Source organism: Stegostoma tigrinum, chromosome 37 (assembly GCF_030684315.1).
Source record: "Stegostoma tigrinum isolate sSteTig4 chromosome 37, sSteTig4.hap1, whole genome shotgun sequence".
In the NCBI taxonomy this organism is placed as follows: domain Eukaryota; kingdom Metazoa; phylum Chordata; class Chondrichthyes; order Orectolobiformes; family Stegostomatidae; genus Stegostoma; species Stegostoma tigrinum.
In genome coordinates this window covers 22,245,198-22,264,847 of record NC_081390.1, presented here as the reverse complement: position 1 = coordinate 22,264,847, position 19,650 = coordinate 22,245,198, and the positions used below count along the sequence as shown (strand labels likewise).

The 19,650-nt window shown below is 43.3% G+C and overlaps 1 protein-coding gene across 2 annotated transcripts in view; it reads right to left on the bottom strand.

Annotated features, from left to right (window-relative positions):
* spock2 (SPARC (osteonectin), cwcv and kazal like domains proteoglycan 2) overlaps nucleotides 1-18,622 on the bottom strand; it is a 190,950-nt gene extending 172,328 nt beyond the window's left edge. The window contains exon 1 of one of the 2 annotated variants that reach the window (XM_059640320.1): nucleotides 18,078-18,622. In XM_059640320.1, coding sequence (XP_059496303.1) covers nucleotides 18,078-18,248 — 171 coding nt within the window. In that variant the 5' untranslated portion in view covers nucleotides 18,249-18,622. The remainder of the gene's footprint in view (nucleotides 1-18,077) is intronic. The other variant, XM_048563756.2, reaches the window with a different exon arrangement.
* Nucleotides 18,623-19,650: the final 1,028 nt, after the last annotated feature.

The window sequence follows — 19,650 nt, the reverse complement described above, 5'->3', positions numbered from 1 at the left end:
TCCCTTTAAATCTTTCCTATTCATGAACTTATCCGAATGTCTTTTAAATGCTGTAACTGTACCCACACTCACCACTTCCTGTGGAAGTTCATTCCACACTCAAACCACCCTCTGTGTGGACAAGTTGCCCCTCACCTGCTTTTTAAATCTTTTTCCTCTCACCTTAAAAATATGCCCCCAATCTTGAAATACCCCACCACACAGAAAAGATACCTGCCATTCATCTATGTATACCCCTCAGGATAAAAAAAGAATCCTTAAGGTCACCTCTCAACTGACTGTGCTCCAGTGAAACAGGTCCCAACCAATCCTGCCTCTCCTTATAACTCAAACCTTCCGTTCCCAGAAACATCATGGTAAATCTTTTCTGAACTCTCTCCAGCTTAATAGTATCCTTCCTATAACAGGGCGACCAGAAACTGGACATAGTACTCCAGAAGAGACCTCACTAACATCCTGTACAACCTCAACGTGATGTCCCAACTCCGAAACTCAAGGGCCTGAGCAACAAAGGCAACTTCTGCTGCTATTCCTTTATGACATGAGCAATCAGCTCCTCAAATTACTCCAAATGTTCACTTTCTCTCCATGCCCTTCCCTTAACGGATAAAAATTTATTGGCATCAGTCTTGCAAATTTAATGTGAATTCACCTAGTGGAGGGCTGCATGGGGTGGGGGGAGTGGGAATGGGGCAGGAGCCCATATTGACTGCCATCTGTGTGATAAAGTCCGTCCTGCTATCACTCCTGAACAGCCGAGCACTTAATCTTTAAAATCCTGCCTCCCTGGGTAACGCTACTCTTTGTGTTCAATATCCCTATGATCCCTTTACAAGTGAACACTAGAGCAGATAGAGGCCGTTCAGCCCATTGAGTCTGCTCACTGCCACACCATTTTGCTTTCATCATCTTTTCATTTCCGTGCTACACTCTGTGTCATCAAGGGCCCATGTGGCAAATGCTGAATTCCATGGTTTAAATTAAACAAATGATCTTCCACAAAGGAGCCTGGCCTCCGTCTGTGTTTTAAAATTGCGTTATTCTCACCTTTAGCGAAGAGCTGTGCTTTCAGGCAGAGCATTCCTCAGGAGCCTTCCCAAGGTCATCCTGAAGTTTACATTATTAAAAACGAAACGCTTGTGAAATCTCAACTGAATTGTTGATTACTAAATTAATGGTTGAATGGTGCACATCTAAGAATGATAGCAGTATGTACAATCTGTTCCTTGGCATGTTAACAATTGTTATTAATTTACAAATATTACACTTATTAATATTACAAATTATTGTGCAATTTGAGCTTGAAAGAGCATATTGAAGAGCTTAAGTTTTCCTCATAGCTCAAGAGCCCACATTTCTACTTTCACCAACTCTACCACAAGCAGGTTAAATGAGGAGCTTTCCTCATCATTGCTATTGTACCTAAAATGGCTGCATGTTCACATCTAACAGTCCTCATTACACTCCATGTAGCTCATTAGATGTGACATGGCTCAAGCGAACATTGGTGATGCTGCACATAAAGGCTTTCTTAACAAAATAGAATTTGCAAATCAGTGAAATCTACTCCTCTTCAATTGCCCACAGGGGCTAGTACAAAATTCCTCTGTTCGCAAACAACTATTTTCATTTAAATTAACAGAATGTTTCACCAATTAGAGATGATGGGAACTGCAGATGCTGGAGAAACCGAGATAACAAAGTGTAGAGCTGAATGAACACAGCAGGCCAAGCAGCATCTTAGGAACAGGAAAGCTGACGTTTCGGGCCTAGACCCTTCATCTGATGAAGGGTCTAGGCCCAAAACGTCAGCTTTTGTTTCACCAATTACTTTGGTACATTGGACAGAGTTAGACCCACTGGGGAGGGATAGCTATCCCATCCGGTCCCCCTTACTGAGATCTCTGGATATGGGGCCATGAGTTAAATGTCTTCCTTTGAACCATTTTTGAGCAACCTGTTTGGGGACAGTATTACACACTGGAGCGGGATGGGACTTGAACGTGGCCCTCCTAGCTCAGTGCAGCACAAGTGTCCCTACGTTCTTCCAATGGTTGTGTGAGAGCAAAATGGCGTCCCATCAGGAAGCAGGTAGGGTTATGGTGGATTGGAGGCAATTCAAATTGTGTGAATTTTATTTGCCAGAAGTGCTCCAGCTTGGAAGTAGGAATCTTGGGAAATGTTTCCTCCTTGGGGGCAGGGGACTAATACTGAGGGGGTTTACATGATTTAAGAATAAGAGATCTCACCTTTAAGACAAAGGCAAGGTGAAATTTCTTCACTCATTTTGTGCAATTTTCTTTCCTAGAATGTTTTTCCTAGAACAGTGGGGTTTTACATCTTTAACTTTATTCAGGCTCCGTTCGATTAATTTTTGATTGACAACGGAGTCCAGGGTGACGAAGGGGCCAATCAGGGAAGTATACCTACAACTAGATCAGCCTTGACCTTACTGAATGATGAGACAGGTTGGAGGCGGTGAAATGGCCTACACCTGTCCCCAAGTTCAATGTTCCTCGGAAAACATGGGGAAGACAGGGTGAGCTTTCACACAATCTGGGAAGAAAAGGATCTCCCCATTCTATAACTACATATTGCTACCCATTCCCTTCAAACATATAAGATAAATATGGAGGATCAACCATTAACACTGTCCTGAGATGATGCCCCTTTCATCTACCTGTAAAGATTTTGGCTGGGGTGATGGCTAAGAGGACGTTTCCTCTGTGGGAGAATCTAGCCGCAGTTAATACATAAGGGGTCTCCAAACGACCATGAGATAAAGGAGCAGGATTAGACCATTCAGCCCATTGACTTTCTTATGCCATTTAACCACTGTTTCTCAACCCTGTAGCCCTTGATCTCCTTATTAATCACAAACCTATCTATCTCTGTTTTAAATACTCTCAATGACTTGGCCCCCACAGCCTCCTGCAGCAATGAGATCCACAGGCTCACCACCTTCTGGATGAAGAAATTCCTCCTCAGCTCAGTTGTAAAGAGCTGTCCCTTCGCTCTGAGGCTGTGCCCTCGGCCTGTCTTACTAGTGGAAACATCTTCTCCACATCCACTCTATTCAGGCCTCTCAGTATTCCGTAAGTTTCAATCCAATCAATTCAGATGAACAGGAATTTCTTCTCGCACAGGGTCATTAATCTTTGGACTTCTCTCTCCTGGACAGCTGTGTGGGCTGGGCATCTGCATATATTTGTGGCTGAGTTTGACAGAATTTTGCTTGACAAGGGAGTCATGCATTATGTGGGACAGTCAGGACAGTGGAATTAATGAGATTGTTGACTTGCTCACTTAGCTGGCTTGTACTCATTTAGATATTTCATCACTGTGCTCAGTGATATCATCAGTGAGGCCTCCGATGAAGCGATGTTGTTCTACTCCACTTGGAATTTATACTGTCCAGTCCATTATGGTGAGTGGTGTCATTTCCGGTTTTGATCGGTATGGGTTTGCATATGGTATTGTAAACAACACTACTCACCATAACGGAGCAAACAGTATAACTTCCAAGTGCAGTAGAACAACATCGCTTCATCGGAGGCTCCACTGATGATGTTACCCAGCATGGTGATGAAATGTGTGAATGAGAGCAAGCCAGCTCGGGGAGCAAGTCAACAACCTCACCCTCAAGCCGAGCTTCAGAGCTTTGCCAAAAACTTTAAAGTAGAGTTAATACTAGAACCAAATCAGTCACAATTTAACTGATCGACAGAGTAGGGTCAATGGGCTGAATGACCTCCTCTTGCTCAGATTCTTACATTAGGTTCTTGGATGAAATATGACCTTATCTTTTTGACACAATGTTTGGGTCACCTGCCCTAATATTTCCTCCTATACTCAGTGCCAATGCTTATCCAATTATACTTCTGTGACACACCCATTTAGTGGGCATTGTTGTTGGTGTTGTTAGACAGTATAACCGGAGTAATCAAAGAAATGGTAATGTAGCTCTCAGTGTCACCTTGAATAGCCAAATAAAGAGTGTGCAGATATACTGATGTATCTGGGGTGGTGGCATGGTGGTCAGCATGGCAGCCTCACAATCATGGGGGCTCGGGTTCAATCCTATCCTTGGACGAATGTCTGTATGGAGTTTGCTCCTACAGTTCAAAGATGTGTAGGTTGGGGGGATTGGCCATGCTAAATTGCCCATAGTGTGCAGGCTAGATGGATTGGCCATGGGAAATGCAGGGATAGGTGGCTATGGGTGGGATGCTCTTTGGTGGGTTGATGTGGACTGAATGGCCTGCTTCCACATTGCAGGGATTCTGTGATCTGAATGGACTTGCATGATGGTACACAGGCATCTCACGTGCAGGACACCTCAATGCCTCATATCCCTGCAGCAAGTAGATAAGCCTGCAGCCAGAGGCCTACTTGTAGCCCATGAAGCAGGGCAAACCAACTTTCTCAGTACTCTGAGTATCATTCCATACTCCTGGAGGCTTCAACGGCTGTTTATAACCACAGTTGCCTTATTGGTGGTTGAACCTAAATCAGAAATTTGATGCTAAAATCTTAGCTGTCATTAGCATTCTAATTTAGGGTGGCACAGTGGCTCAGTGGTTAGCACAGCCGCCTTTGAGCACCAGACACCCAGGTTGAATTCCACCCTCGGGTAACTGTGTGTGGAGTTTGCACGTTCTCTCCATGTCTGAGTGGGTTCCCTCTGGGTGCTCTGGATTCCTCCCATGCTCCAAACATGTAGAGCTTAGGTGGATTGGCCTAGCTAAATTGCCCGTAGTGTCCAGGGATATGTAGTCTAGGTGGACTGGCCATGGGAAACGCAGTGTTACAGGGATAGGCTGGGAGGGGTGGGTGTCTGTGTGGAATGTTCTTTGGAGGGTCGGTGTGGACCAATTGGGCCAAATGGCCTGCTTCCACACTGTAGAGATTCTATGAATTTCTGAGTCAGAAGTTTGTGGATCCAAGTCCCGCTCCCCTTTGTTTAAAAAAATGTTGTAAGGGGAACCAGGGAACTACAGGCCTGTGAGTCTGACTTCGGTTGGGGGTAAACTGTTGGAAGTGATTACAAAAGATAGGATTTATGGACATTTAGAGAGGCAAAAATTGATTAGGGATAGTCAACATGGTTTTCAGCCAGGAAAATCGTGTCTCAAAGTTGACTGAATACTTTTTTTGAGGAAGTTAACAAAAAAATTTGATGTTGGCAGAGCAGTGGATGTTCTTTACTTGGATTTTAGTAAAAATCTTCGACAAGGTTCTGCATGGTAGACTAATTAGTAAAGTTAGGTCACATGAGATTCAGGGTGAGCTTGCTAATTAGATACAAAATTGGTTTAATGGCAGGAGATAGACAGTAATGGTGGAAGGTTGCTTTTCGGACTGGAGGCCTGTGACCAGCAGAGTTCCACAGGGATCGGTTCTGGGTCCGCTTTTGTTTGTAATTTAAATAAATGATTTGGATGAGAATATAAAAGGCATAGTTAGTAAATTTGCAGATGACACCAAAATTGGTGGCATTGTAGACAGTGAAGGAGGTTTTCTAAGATTACATTGGAGATATTGATCAAATGGGTCATTGGATTGAAAAATGGCAGATGGAGTTCAATCTGGATAAATGTGAGGTATTGCATTTTGGTACAACAAACAAGGGTAGAGCTTATACAGTTAATGGTAGGGCCTGGGGTAGTAAAACAGAGGGACCTAGTGGTGTAGGTACATAATTCTTTGAAGTTTGCATCATAAATAGACAGGGTGGTTAAAAAGGCGTTTGGGATGCTTGCCTTCATTGCTCAGTCCTTTAAGAAATGGAGTTGGAAAGTCATGTTGAGATTGTACGGACTTTAGTGAGGCCCATTCTGGAACATTGTGTCTAGTTCTGGTCGCCCATGTATAGGAAGGATCTTATAAAGCTGGAGGGAGTTCAGATGAGATTTACCAAGACATTGCTAGGTATGGAAGGTTTGAGTTATAAGGAAAGGCGGACAGTTTGGGACATTTTTCACTGGAGTGTCGGAGATTAAGAGGTGACCTGATAGAAGTTTATGAAATAATGAAAGGTATAGGTAGAATTAATAGGAGTTGTCTTTTTCCAAAGACGGAGAATTTCAAGACAAGGGGGCACATTTCTAAGGTGACAGGAGAGAGATTTAAAAAAGACATCAGAGGCATTTTTTTTATGCAGAGGGAGGTTCGTGTGTGGAATGAACTTTGAGCAAGTGGAGGGTGTGGGTACAATTACAACATTTAAAAGGTATTTGGATAGATATATGAATAGGAAAGGCTCAGAGATATGGGCCGGGGCAGGCAGGTGGGACTAGTTTAGTTTGGGAATATGTTCAGCATGGACTGGTTGGACCGAAGGGTCTGTTTCCATGCTGTATGACTATTATAATTCAGATCAACACTTTTATTACATGCTGCAGAAGGGCTGCATTGTCAGGGGTACTGCCTTTCTGGTGAGACTTTCTAATATCTATCTCTTGTCACAAAAGAATGTAAAAGATCTAACAGTATGATTTAAAATGCAGGGCACTTCTTGAAATGCTTATTCTGAAAGGAACATCACAACAGATTATCTCATTTGCTCCTCGTGGGGGTCCTGAATTGTGTGAATGATCTCACCCATTTCCCTCACAGACCTTACACTTTCAAAACATAAGCACTTAACTGGTTTACAGAGTGCTTCAGGCCATCTCAAGGCTGTGAAAGATGCTTTATAAATGTAAGTCTTTTTTTTTGTAAGCATCAATCAAGGTTTGATAGTGTAAGCAATTTGGGATATCTGGGAATTAATGGGAGCATGCATTTAGTTGTCAAATGTGGCCCGAAGGATTTCTGATGTCACACGACACTTGAAAGCAAATGATTAGATAATTCTGGCCTATGGGATGGTAGGTTGTGCAAAATAATATGTCTGCATGATATGGAAAATTGCAAATTTATGCAGTGAAAGACCATTTAATTAAATCTCCTGCAGCAGCACTACACCACATACAATTAGGTTCAGACATTAATGCAGTTCAGCAAAACCAATTAACGATTGTGTGAAATATTTTTGCTGAATGATGAACTAAGGTCACAGGAGCCTAACTCAATGGCAGAGTTCTGTTACACTGCAGTTTAAGAGCAGGGAGGTGGGGATTGTTTCTGTGCTGGTAATCCTGAACCCCAGGCTAACGTGCTGGGAGGAAATGGGCTCAAATTGCACGGCAGATGGTAAAATTTTAATGCAATAAAAGTCAGGAATTAAAGCTGTGACTTCCTGATGATCATGTAACCACTGTCAATTGTTGTTTAAAAAAACCATTGTTTCACCATATCCTTTAGGGAAAGAAATCTGCCGTTCTTCTGTGTCTGGTCTACATGTGACTCCAGACCCGCTACAACTTGGTTGATTGTTGACTGGTAAGTGTGTAATTAGGGATTGGCAATAAGTGACAGTTTAGGCAGCAACAGTCACATCCCATGAGCTAATTTTAAAAAAATTAGCTTCTGGAACAAGAGAGAACTGATTTGAAAGAGGACTCATGATCCTGCAGACGAAAACAAACAACTGAGGATGCTGAAGAGCTGAAACAAATGCAGAAAGTGCTGGAGACGCTCAGCAGGTCGAGAAGCATGTGTGCATACAGGAACAGAGTTAGCGCTCAGAGTCCAGTGTCCCTTCTTTGAAATCAGATGTTTTACTGGATTTGAAATGCTAACTCTATTTACTCTCCACAAACACTACTGCTGAGCTTCTCCAGCAGTTTCTGTTCTTGGTTCTGCAGAATGACCACAATGGAAGCATACCAAGTTGATAACAAATTGCTTGTGAAGGTATTTAATAATTTATTGGTTTGTTGTCTGCAATATGAAAAAAAATTAAGGCATCCATTTTGTTGCAAGATGTTCTTATTGTTACAGTCAGGAAATATATATAGGAAATATATGAATACAAAGTCATTTTATACAACACTCTTTACATAATGTCAGGATGTCTTAAGGTGTTTTACAGCCTATAAAACACTTTGAAATGTTTCAGCAAGATCAAACTGCAATGATACGAATGATCAGTTCATCCATAGTTTTTGGTGGGTTTTTATTCAAGACAGGGGGAGAAATTTGGAAAATTCAAATACTACCACAGAATCACAAATGTTAAACACCTCTTGGGAGGACAATCCAATTTTGCCTATGGGTAAGCAATGGCCTACTGGTATTCCTGCTGGACTATTAATCTAGAAACCGAGATAATGTTCTGGGGACCTGCGCTCAAGTGCTGCCCATGGCAGAGGGTGGAATTTGAATTCAATAAAAATCTGAAATCAAGAATCTAATGATGACTGTGAATCCATTGCCGACTGTCAGGAAAAACCCATCTGATGCACTAATGTCCTTTAGGGAAGGAAACTGTCGTCCTTACCTGAACTGGTCTATATGTGACTCCAAACCCACAGCAATGTGGTTGATTCTTAACTGCCCTCTGGGCAATTAGGGGAGGCAATAAATGCTGCCCTGGCCAGTGATGCCTGCATCCCACGAATGAATGACAAAAAAAAGACAAGCCATACGGTCCAGTCATACAGATGTACAGCACTGAAACAGACCCTTCAGTCCAATACATCCATGCTAACCATATATCCTAAATTCAACTAGTCCCATTTGCCAGTATTTGGTCTATATACCTCTCAACTCTTTCTATTCATGTACCCATCCAGATGCCTTTTAAATGTTGTAATTATACCAGCCTCCACCACTTCCTCTGCCAGCTCATTCCATACACAAACCACCCTTTGTGTGAAAAAGTTGCTCCTGAGGTCCCTTTTAAATCCACCCCCTCTCATCTTAAACCTCTGGTTTTGGGCTCCCCTATCCTGGGAAAAGGCTTCAGCTATTCACCCTATCCATGTCCCTCATGATTTTATGACCCCCTATAAGGCCACCCTCAGTGTCCGGCGCTCCAGGGAAAATAGCCCCAGCCTATTTCAGCCTCTCCCTCAAGCTCTTCAAACCTGGCAACAGCCTTGTAAATCTTTTCTACACCCCGCCAAGCTTTAGAACTGAATGCATCATTCCACAAGCAGCCTAGCCAATGTCCTGCACAGCTGCAGCATGACCTCCCAACACCTATGTACAACGCGCTGACCGATAGCTTAATTAAAACCACAAACTCTTGTCCACTGATCCATGCCCATTCACAAGGAGCACTAGTGCAGTGTATATCCTCCAGTGTTATATTACTTGTTATAGCACAGAGGGAAGGTGAAGAAAACTCATTTACCCAGGGGATAGTAGGAATCTGGAACTCATTTCTTGTAAAGGAGGCAGAGAGAAACCCTCAAAACATTTAAGAAATATTTAGATGTGCGCTTGCAATATTAAGGCATATGAGGCAATTGGCCAAGTGTTGCAAAAATGAGATTGAATAGCTAGGAGCCTGCTTTTGTCTGGCGTCGATTTGATGGGCTGAATGGCCTTTTTCTGAGCTGTAGATCTCTATGGCCCATTGTGTTTGTGCTGGTTCTTAGAAAGAATAACTCACCTAGTGCGTAGTATCACCTCTTTCCGGCAGTCTTGAGTAATATTTTTTTCAAATGGCTGTCCAATAATTGATTCCTCAATCTTTTCTACCAATGGTAAAGTCTTCTTCTATCCAGACCCCTCTTTATTTTAACATTTCTGTCAAACCTCTTTTCAAGGTCTAACTACATCTATCAGAATGTTTTATGGTCATTTAAAACCTTTTAGCATCTCCAAAGTATGAGAGTAAACAATATCCTGTACCCTGTGGTAATAATAGGATATTGTGTCTCTTGTTTTGAGATTGCTGCAATAGTCTATACTATTACAGTGTATACTATATTAAATAAGGAAACCAAACTCGTACATTGAACAATCCAATGACCTGTACCATGCACTGACCAATATTTCCCCTTAAAACCCAACTATAAATGCACCTTGTCATTAGACATTCTTAACCCTTCCCAGTTGAAGGGGCCCTTTTCAAATGGGTCAGGAAGTATTGATAACAAAAAGTGTGAAGCTGGATGAACACAGCAGGCCAAGCAGCATCTCAGGAGCACAATTATTGACTTCTCTTCGGAATTTCTTGCCACAAGCAGCTGTGAGGGTTGAGTCCTCTTGTAGATTGAAGGCTGAGATAGATAGATTTAGGATCAGGAAGGGGTCAAGAGTTATGGAGAAAACACTGGGTGTGAGGAATGTCAGATCAGTCATGATCCTGTTTGAAGTAACTCCACAAAAGCCAGTATCGTGTCACCAACTCACCCTTTTTATACGTTTCATTGTACATGACACTGATCCAGCTCCCTCAGAGCCAGCTCTCAGAGTGGACAGAACCTCTAACACTCCTGTGTAGAGCTGGCAGCCAGGGCTCCCTGACTGGACCAGGCCAACAGCCCCAATCAAGGAACTCATATTCTACGCTGACCTCGTTACAATCACTACACTATTGAACAGTAGAGGAAGCTCGAAGGGCTGAATGGCCTGTTCCTGTCCCTGTTGCTTATAGTCCAAACCATTAGAATAATTATGATCTCAACAAGTGCAAAGATAGAGGCAAACAGTGTGGGTTCAATTCCTGCACCAGCTGAGATTATCCTGAAGGACTGTCCTTCTCACCCTCTCCCCTTCTCCAACGACGCAGTGACCCGCAGGTTACACCATCACCAGTCATCTCTCTGTATTAGTGGGCAGCTATTGCCAACAACGACTCCCCTTCAGCTCTCTTTGCGATTCGGACAGAGGCACCACGTTGTTACATGCCACGCGAAGTGCACAATTACCTGCGATATTCCTGTAAAGTTACTCCGCCGACTCCAAACCGCCGAATGGTGGGATCTTGCTGTGCACCTGGCAGGCTACAAAAGTGATTTACTGGGTGTGAAGAGTGCTGTAGGGGTCTGAGTCTTTATGTGTGAGTGCATGAGAGTGTCTGTATCTGCATGTGAGTGAGAATGCACCAGTGTGAGAGTGCGTGCGGGTGAGCGTGAGAGTGAGTGCACGTGCAGGTGTGTGTGTGTGTGTGTGTGTGAGAGAGTTTGTAAGTGTCTTTGTCAGTGCATGTGTGAGAGTGCGTGCCGGTGCGTGAGGGAGAGTGCATCTGTGTATGTGTGATTGTGTGCATGTCTGTGTCTCTGTACATGTGAGTGTGTGAGTGTCTGTCAGTGAATGCGCGTGTGTGTGTGCGCGAGTGCATGAGTGTTTACATGAATGTGTGAGCCTGTGTCTGTGTCTCCGTACATATGAGTGTGTGAGTGAGTGTGTGTGTCTGAGACTGTGCATGTCTTAGTGAGTGAGAACGTGTCAGAGTGGGTGACAGTGTTTGAGTGAGTGCATGTGTCTGTGTGTGTGTCAGTGTGTATCTGTGTCTCTGTACATGTGTGCGTATGTGAGAGTGTGTGAGGATGAGTGTCTGCGAGTGCGTGTGCGAGTGCATGCAAGAGAGAGTGTGAGTGCGTGCGAGTGCATACCTGTGTGTGTATATGTGTGTTTGCGTGAGTGTGTGTCTCTGTACATGAGTGTTTTGAGCAAGTCAGTGTGTGTGTGAGTACGTGTGCATGAGTGTGTGCAAGTGCATGTGCGTGCGTGAGTGAGTGAGAATGTGAATACACACAATGAAAAGCAGGAGGTACTGAGGATCAGTGAGACCTTGGTATGAATGTCCACTGATCATTGAAGGTGACAGGACAAGAGAATAAATGTTACAAAGGCATATGGAATACTTGAACAGATGAGCAGGGAGGTTATAATGGAGCTGTATGTTATATTAACTAGACCAAGGCAGAGTACTGTGTGAAGCTCTGGTTGCCACACCATATGGAGGATATGATTATACTGGAGAGGCTGTAGAAGGGATTCACCAGGATGGTGCCTGGGCTACAGTAATTCAGCTACAAAGAGAGACTTAGATAAACTGGGGATTTTTCTTTAGAGCAGAGGAGGCTGATTGACAGGAACAAAGTTATGAGGGGCATTGATTGGGTAGATAGGAAAACGCTTTTCCTTTAGTGGGGTCAATAAGCAGGAGAACATAGATTTGACTTGCTGGCCAGGAGGTTTAGAGAGAGGTAAGGAAGATAGTTTTCACCCAGAGGATGGTAGATATCTGGAACCTAATGGCTGATAGAGTGGTACAGGTGGGAACCAGTACAACATTTTGGATGAACACTTGAGACATTACAGAACACGAGGGTATAACAGACCAAATGCTGTAGGTGCTTAATGGCCAATGCAGACACAATGGGCCGAAAGGTCTCTTTCCAGTCTGTAAAAGTTATGATTCTTTCAAATGTATTACAGATCGTAATGATGCGCTGTGCGAAAGAAATTCACTGTATCTCCCCTCTTAATCTTTCACTCACTTTCTGCAGTGAATAAAGCTGCAGCCATTAGATTTGGTCAGGGTGTGGGATATTCAACAAAACTCCAGGCTGGTGCAGAACATCTCACAAATCTGGGAATTCTCTCAGTTTGGCTGTCTGATGTTCCATCTTCAATCGATACCACCAGAAACTGTCATTAGTCATTCACCAATGGCTCTTAGTGGGATTTCGCTGTGTGCAAAGCAACGGCCTTGTTTGCTTAATGACTCAACGTCAAAGTAGCCCTCGGGATGTTAAAGACAGGAGAGGCTGCTATATAAATGCAGCTTTATTTCAGTGAAACACAACCACTGTGACATAATGAAAACCAATCTAAAGGAAGGTCATACCAAACTCGAGACGCAAACTCTTTTCCTCGCTCCACAGATGCTGCCAGACCTGTGGAGGTTCTCCAGCACTTTCCATTCTTAATACAACCACACCTTGGGGAATATTGTACTTTGGAGATGATGTCCCAGCTGCCCATTATGAAGCATTCCTCGTTAAAGTTCAAGCAACAATATCTGAGAGATTTATAATGTGCGGCTGCATGCTTCACCCTCCCACTCCAGTCACTAAAGTTTGTGGAGTGACTCCAGATTACGGTGAATAGTTTTTGTCCCTTAACTCAGGCATTGGAGGCCGTCTGGAGAAGGTTCACTTGTTTGACCCTGGGTGTGGAGGGATTATTTCAGGAGTAAAGAGGTTTAGTAGGTTGGGCCAGCACTAACTCAAATTCAGAAGAATGTGAAGCAACCTTTTGGAAACATAAAAGATTGTTACTGGAATTGTCAAGTGCAGCAAAGTTGCTTCTCTTTGTGACGGCATCCAGGAGCATCAGCTCAAAACAAAGGCATCACCAACTTAAGACAAAAGATGAAGAGGAATTTCTTCTTTCAGAGGATATGGAATCCATAGAATTCTTTACCACTGTGGATGCTGAGTCATTAAACATATTCAAGGCTGAGGTAGATTTTTAAATCATTATGGGAGTCAAGGGTTGTTAAGGCAAAGGCAAAGGCAAGGAAGTGGAGTTGGCGATTATCAGATCAGCTGGGATCTCATTGAATGGTGAAGGAGTTTAACGGGCTGAATGGCCTACTTCTGCTCCTACATTTTATGGTCTGCTGGCCTTCAGAGATCTCAAACAATTCTTTGAAATGCCTTGTTGCAACCGGATTGCTCCGCAGCTTTAGCAGAAGCAAAGTTTTCTCACAGCCAGCCAAGCCATTTTTACTGAGCACCACTGCTTGAGAGTTGAAATTAATTGTTGATATTTCTACACCAGGTGTGTCAGTGACGTATTTCCATTCACTGCTTTAATCAAAGAAGACTTACATTTATATAATTCCTTTCACGATCCCAAAATGTCCCAAAGCAGAGTCAATAATAACGAAGCATAGCCTCACACAATATTGGAAAGGCAACTGTTAACATAGATACAAACACATTTCAATGATCAGATTATTTGCGTGCGTTCAGGGAAGAGTCATACTGCACTCAAAACATTAACACTGTTTCTCTCTGCACAGACCTGCTGAGTCTCTCCAGCAATTTCTGTTATTATTTCAGATTCATAGCATCTTAAGATATCACCTTTATTAATGCTGGTTGACAGATAATTATTTGCAGGGGCACTAGGAAGATAAGCCCCTCTTTTCCTCAAGTAGGTGGTGTGTAATCTTTTGCAACTGCCTGTGACGACAGAGGGGCTGCACCCCCAACAATGCAGCACTCCCTTGGTACTTACTAGGGATTCAACCCAGATTCTGTGTGTAAGTATGTGGAATGGGACTTAGACATAGAACCTTCTGATGTGATGTGAGATTGCTTTTGCCGACAGCTAATGGAGCCGCAAATGCATTAGTGGTAGTCTGTTAAAATAGTGGGTGGGAGAATTTCACAGAAATTAGTTAAGTGTTCCTCCACCAATATCTGCTCCTGTAATTTCTAAGCTTATGTCATTATCACCGATCCTGGCTGCTCTGGGAATAACACTGTCACTGTCAAAAAGATTTGTAGGATAAGTGCTTGCAGCCAAGCTCTCTTTAATTCAGCATCGCTTCTGATGTGCAACTAATTGCAGCCGATTGTTTGTGTGGGTCATAGCTGGAAGGGGTCCTGCAGGGACGAAAATGCGTGCAGGAAGTGGAAAGCTGTCCCTAGACTTGTAATGCAATACATCACTATCACAGTCACTCGAACATTATTATGCTGCCCACATTTCGAACCTTCTTAATTGGCTGCAAAGGTGATGAGTATCACAAATGATTCAATTAAGAACAACTTAATGTTTCTTATTTTGTTTAATGTTTCTGCAACAGTTTCACAGTCAAAGTCGTTGCCCCGAAAGTTTGTGATTTCAAATAAGCCTGTCAGACTGTTACCTGGTGTCGTATGACTTCTGACCTTGTCCATCGCAGTCCAACACTGGCACCTGCACATCACATCAATAACTGGGCAGATGATTACTATTCACTCAGATCTTTTCAGAAGCTGGAGGATTCCCAGCCTCTGCAATATTTTCAGTGTGATTGTGCGTCAAAGTCGTTTATGTGCACCCAGCATAGGGATGTGTTGCATACTCTTAGTGTGCCAAAACATTTCCGTTGGGTATTGATCACCATTGGGGCGGCAATCTGTGAGGCTGTACAGTGTGTCTGCATGCAAAAGGGGGACGATTGTTTTCAATGCACCCAGCAATATCTGTCACTACGCTGTGTGTATCTGTGCTCCCTGCACGCAGCAAACAATGTCAGCACATTCCAGAAAGCGGAACTGCATCTCCAAGTTAGCAACCGAGGATCAAAATGAGAAAATAAAATCTGAATGAAGGAAAGGCCATACACTCCAGTGAAGTGCCTTCATTTACACTCTGTATATCTGACTCAATCCCTTCCCACTTGACAGACTGAAACTCTCTTCCTAATTACTAAGTGATTTAAACAGATCGATTGACATCTACATAACTATAAAACCCCTTTCCTAAATGGACTGTTGACACAGTTTACTTCTCAAGGTCAAGTAACCCAGAATCAACAACGCCTTCCTGAATGTTTCCTCCACATGCACTGTCTCTGATCCCACACCTTGGCGTTTCAGTGTTCCAGAGTTCCAGAATGCGCAGGATCTCTGCGGAGATCTTGCCACCGATATGAAACTTGCAACTGAACATCTCAAAAGGTGTTCTGTTTATTCATTATCATTTGGTTGTTTGTGGGAGCTTGCTGTGCCCAATTGTTTCCCTACAACAGTGACTACAGTTCAAAACTAAAGCACTCCATTGACCGGAAAGTGGCAAGCTTGATGCATTGCATGGTGCTATATAAATTCAAGAGTTTTCTTTTCAGAAAATTACTTGCTTATCCTTTTCCAGATGGTAACAGGATCCAACCTGTTTGATGAGCTGTGATGGCGTGTGTTATAGTTCATTCAGGGTTGGTGTTTTTGTGACAATGTGCATTTTTGGAGCTATAGATAGCGATGGTACAGACTCCAACTACCATTCTCTACTACAGAAGGCTGCAGAGGTCAAGTCACTGATTATATTCAACATAAAAGATAGATATTTTTTAAGATTTTAAGACCATAAGATATAGCTTCAGAATTAGGCTATTTGGCCTATTGAGTCTGTTCCACCATTCAATCATGACTGATATGTTTCTCAGATACAGTCTCCTGCCTTTCCATCCCCTTACTAATCAAAAACCTCTCCATCTCAGTCTTAAATCCTCTGAATAACTTGGCCTCCAGAGTCTTCTGAGCTCCACAGACTAACTAATCTCTGGTTGAAAACATTGCTCCTCATCTCACTTCTAAAGGGTCATCCCTTCACTCGGAGGGTGTGCCCACAGGTCCAGTCTCTCCTACCAGTGGAGATATCTTCTCCACATCCACTCTATCCAGGGCTTTCAGCATTCTGTAAGTTTCAATGTTCAATGTAATCCCCCTCAATCTTCTAAATTCCACTGAGTACAGATCCAGAGTCCTCAATCACTCATTCTGCAACAAGTCCTTTCCCTCCAGGATCTACCTCCAGGATCCATTCCCGTAGAGCGTATCATCACCCTGTCCAAAGCCAGCACATCTTTTCTTACATATAGAGGCCAAAACTGCTCACAATATTCCAAATGCGGTCTCATCTGAGCCTTATACAGCCTCAGTAGCACATATCTGCTCTTGTACAGCCTCAGTAGCACACATCTGCTCTTGTAAGGGCATTAAAGGTATGAGGAGAAAACAGGAATTTGGATTGAGATAGAGGATCATATTATATGAATCATGATCATATTGAATGGTGGAACAGGCTTAAAGGGCTGAATGGTCTACTCCTGTTCACAGTTTCTATGTTTCATTCCATCACCTGGCTGACTCCTACCACTCGCTCACTGGTGTGTGCTTAGCTGCTTGAGCAGACGTTCCTCAGCCATCCAGTCCTGGGTTTGGGGCTCAAGCCCAGGGGGAGGAGCACTGAACGTCCTGTACCACAAGCTGGGCCAGCAAGGTCAGTCACCATAGCTACAGAAAAGGAGCAACATCTCAGCTGATGAAGGGTCTAGGCCCGAAACGTCAGCTTTTGTGCTCCTGAGATGCTGCTTGGCCTGCTGTGTTCATCCAGCCTCACATTTTATTATCTTGGAATTCTCCAGCATCTGCAGTTCCCATTATCTCCAACATCTCAGCTCAGCTCCGCACCGCAAAGATGACATGAAACACACAGTCAGTCTTTTCTCCAAGAGGATGCCCAGTCCAGCTTTTTCAGGTGATTCTAGAGAGGATGTTGGCTGAAATATTCCACACCACAGTATGAGAGGGAGCTGCCAATTGGACCAAAAAGACCAGTGCGTATCAGATATGTCACCAATCTCCATTCTTGAAAGATCTACCTCATCGTTCAGAACTGCTGCTCCCAACAAGACAATGCCCATTGATGACCTACTTAAAACACTCGGCCATCCTCATTCCAGGTCTTCCTTTCCTAACTACTTTCTTCTTTTTAAAAAAGGGAAATAAATAAGACTAACTGTGTTTATTAAGCACATTTAGGAGATGCAGTATGGCTAGGACTACAGCCTTGGATAGATAACATGTTTTTGAATAGTAGTTAACCCGTCTGCCAGCTAACCGAAATGGCTGGGCTCATTAACCATTTCATTGAGGTTGGGGTTTAATTCTCTTCAGGGGCTGGCGGGGGTTGGGGGGGGTGGGGTGGAAGATTGAGAGGAGGTGTCACCCGGAGGCAAAGAAATGTTTGTTTTCTTCTCTCCCTTCCTCAAAACAGATAATACCGAACTGACTGAAGCTACAAACATTCATTCCAAGCTGTATAACCCTAACGGCAGACGACAATTTGACAGTCAGTTCGATTTGAAGACAGTTAACAATTTACCCCGGGTTCCCTCCACAACGAGACCTCCTGCATAGATCCTGCATTTAATGGTACGACGTACAACCCTCTCCCTGAAACGACAGGTGAATGCACACACACATGGAATACTGTTGCACGTCGAAAATAATTACAATTCCACCATTTATTCTTTCTCTAATTGAGTATCCCCTCCAGCTAAATTCACCCGCTCTTCAAATCATTATCATTTGCAATTATTTTCTGAGAATCCATTTTTTGAAATATAGATTTAATTTCCCTGCGGTATTTCAAATGGGAATAGCGGGTCAGTTTTCCAGGTCCCTATCAGTGCGTTCGATTGAAATTCCAAATGGAACACTCACGTCTCTGAAGCGGTTCCAGTCTTTGATCTGCCGGTTGTACTGAGAGACTCCAGACAGCCATTGCTCATCCTCCAGGAAATTCCCCTTATTGCCCCCTTTCTCGGGACTGTCCTTGTCCGCTGCCCCGGCCAGCAGCAGAGGGATCAGCAGAAAGTTCAGCGGCTTCAGCATTCTCCGAGGCCTAAGTGATGCGACTGGTCCTGCAGGTTGGTCGCTGTGAAATGCGAGCTGGTTATATCGGCGGCTGCGTCCCCACCCCCCTCGCTCTCTCTAATCTGAGACTGTGCGAGCCTGCGCCACATTATCTACAGCATCCACATCACTCTCTCTCTCCCTCACACACACACAACGGTAGGTACACACACACTGTAGGTGCACAGAAAAACGCACAAACACTGGTACGTACACACACACACACACACACACACACAGTAGGTACACAGAGAAACACACAAACACTGGTAGGTACACACACACACTAGGTACATAGAAAAACACACAAACACTGGTACGTACACACACACACTAGGTACATAGAAAAACACACAAATACTGGTAGGTACACACACACTGTAGGAACACAGAGAAACACACAAACACTGGTAGGTACACACACACTAGGTACATAGAAAAACACACAAATACTGGTAGGTACACACACACTGTAGGAACACAGAGAAACACACAAATACTGGTACGTACACATACAGACACAAAAATACTGTACATACAGATATACAACCACACACAAAAAGTGTAACTACATAGATTTACATGCACATAAATACTGTAGGAATGCTGACATACACACATACAGAATAGTAGAGATACACAGATATATACACACACACATACTGTAGGTACACAGAGAAACACACAGACACGCCCACAAATACTGTAGGTATGTAGAGATAAACATAAATAATGTACATACACAGAGACATACACACAAATACTGTAGATACACAGACATACACACACACATACAAATACTTTTGGTATACAGATACACACACAAATAACGCACATACATAGAGACTTACACACAAATACTGTAGGTACACTGAGATACATACATACAACACATGCAACCATTGTCAGTACACAGAGATACACACTTTAAGGACACACAAATACAGGAGGTACACAGATATACACACACAGATACCATAGGTACACAAAAAAACCAATTACAAATACTGTAGGCACACAGAGAGACAAACATACACAGAAATACTCTGACTACACAGATATAGTATATGCACACACAGAGGCACACAAACACTGTCAGTACACAGAGATACAAGCTTACAAACAGCTGCTATAGCTAAACAGCCAAACACTGACACACAAATACTCTAGGTAGAGCCACCCACACACATAACTGAGGTACACAGTCATTAAGTCATTTACACATACAAACACTGTAGGTATACAGCCCCACACACACCCACAAAGACACACATACCTACACAAACACTGTGGATACAGATGCTGGCCTATATATAAAATCCCTGTGGATACACGGCTGCACAAACCTACGCACACAGACATTCTCGTTACACTGTCACAC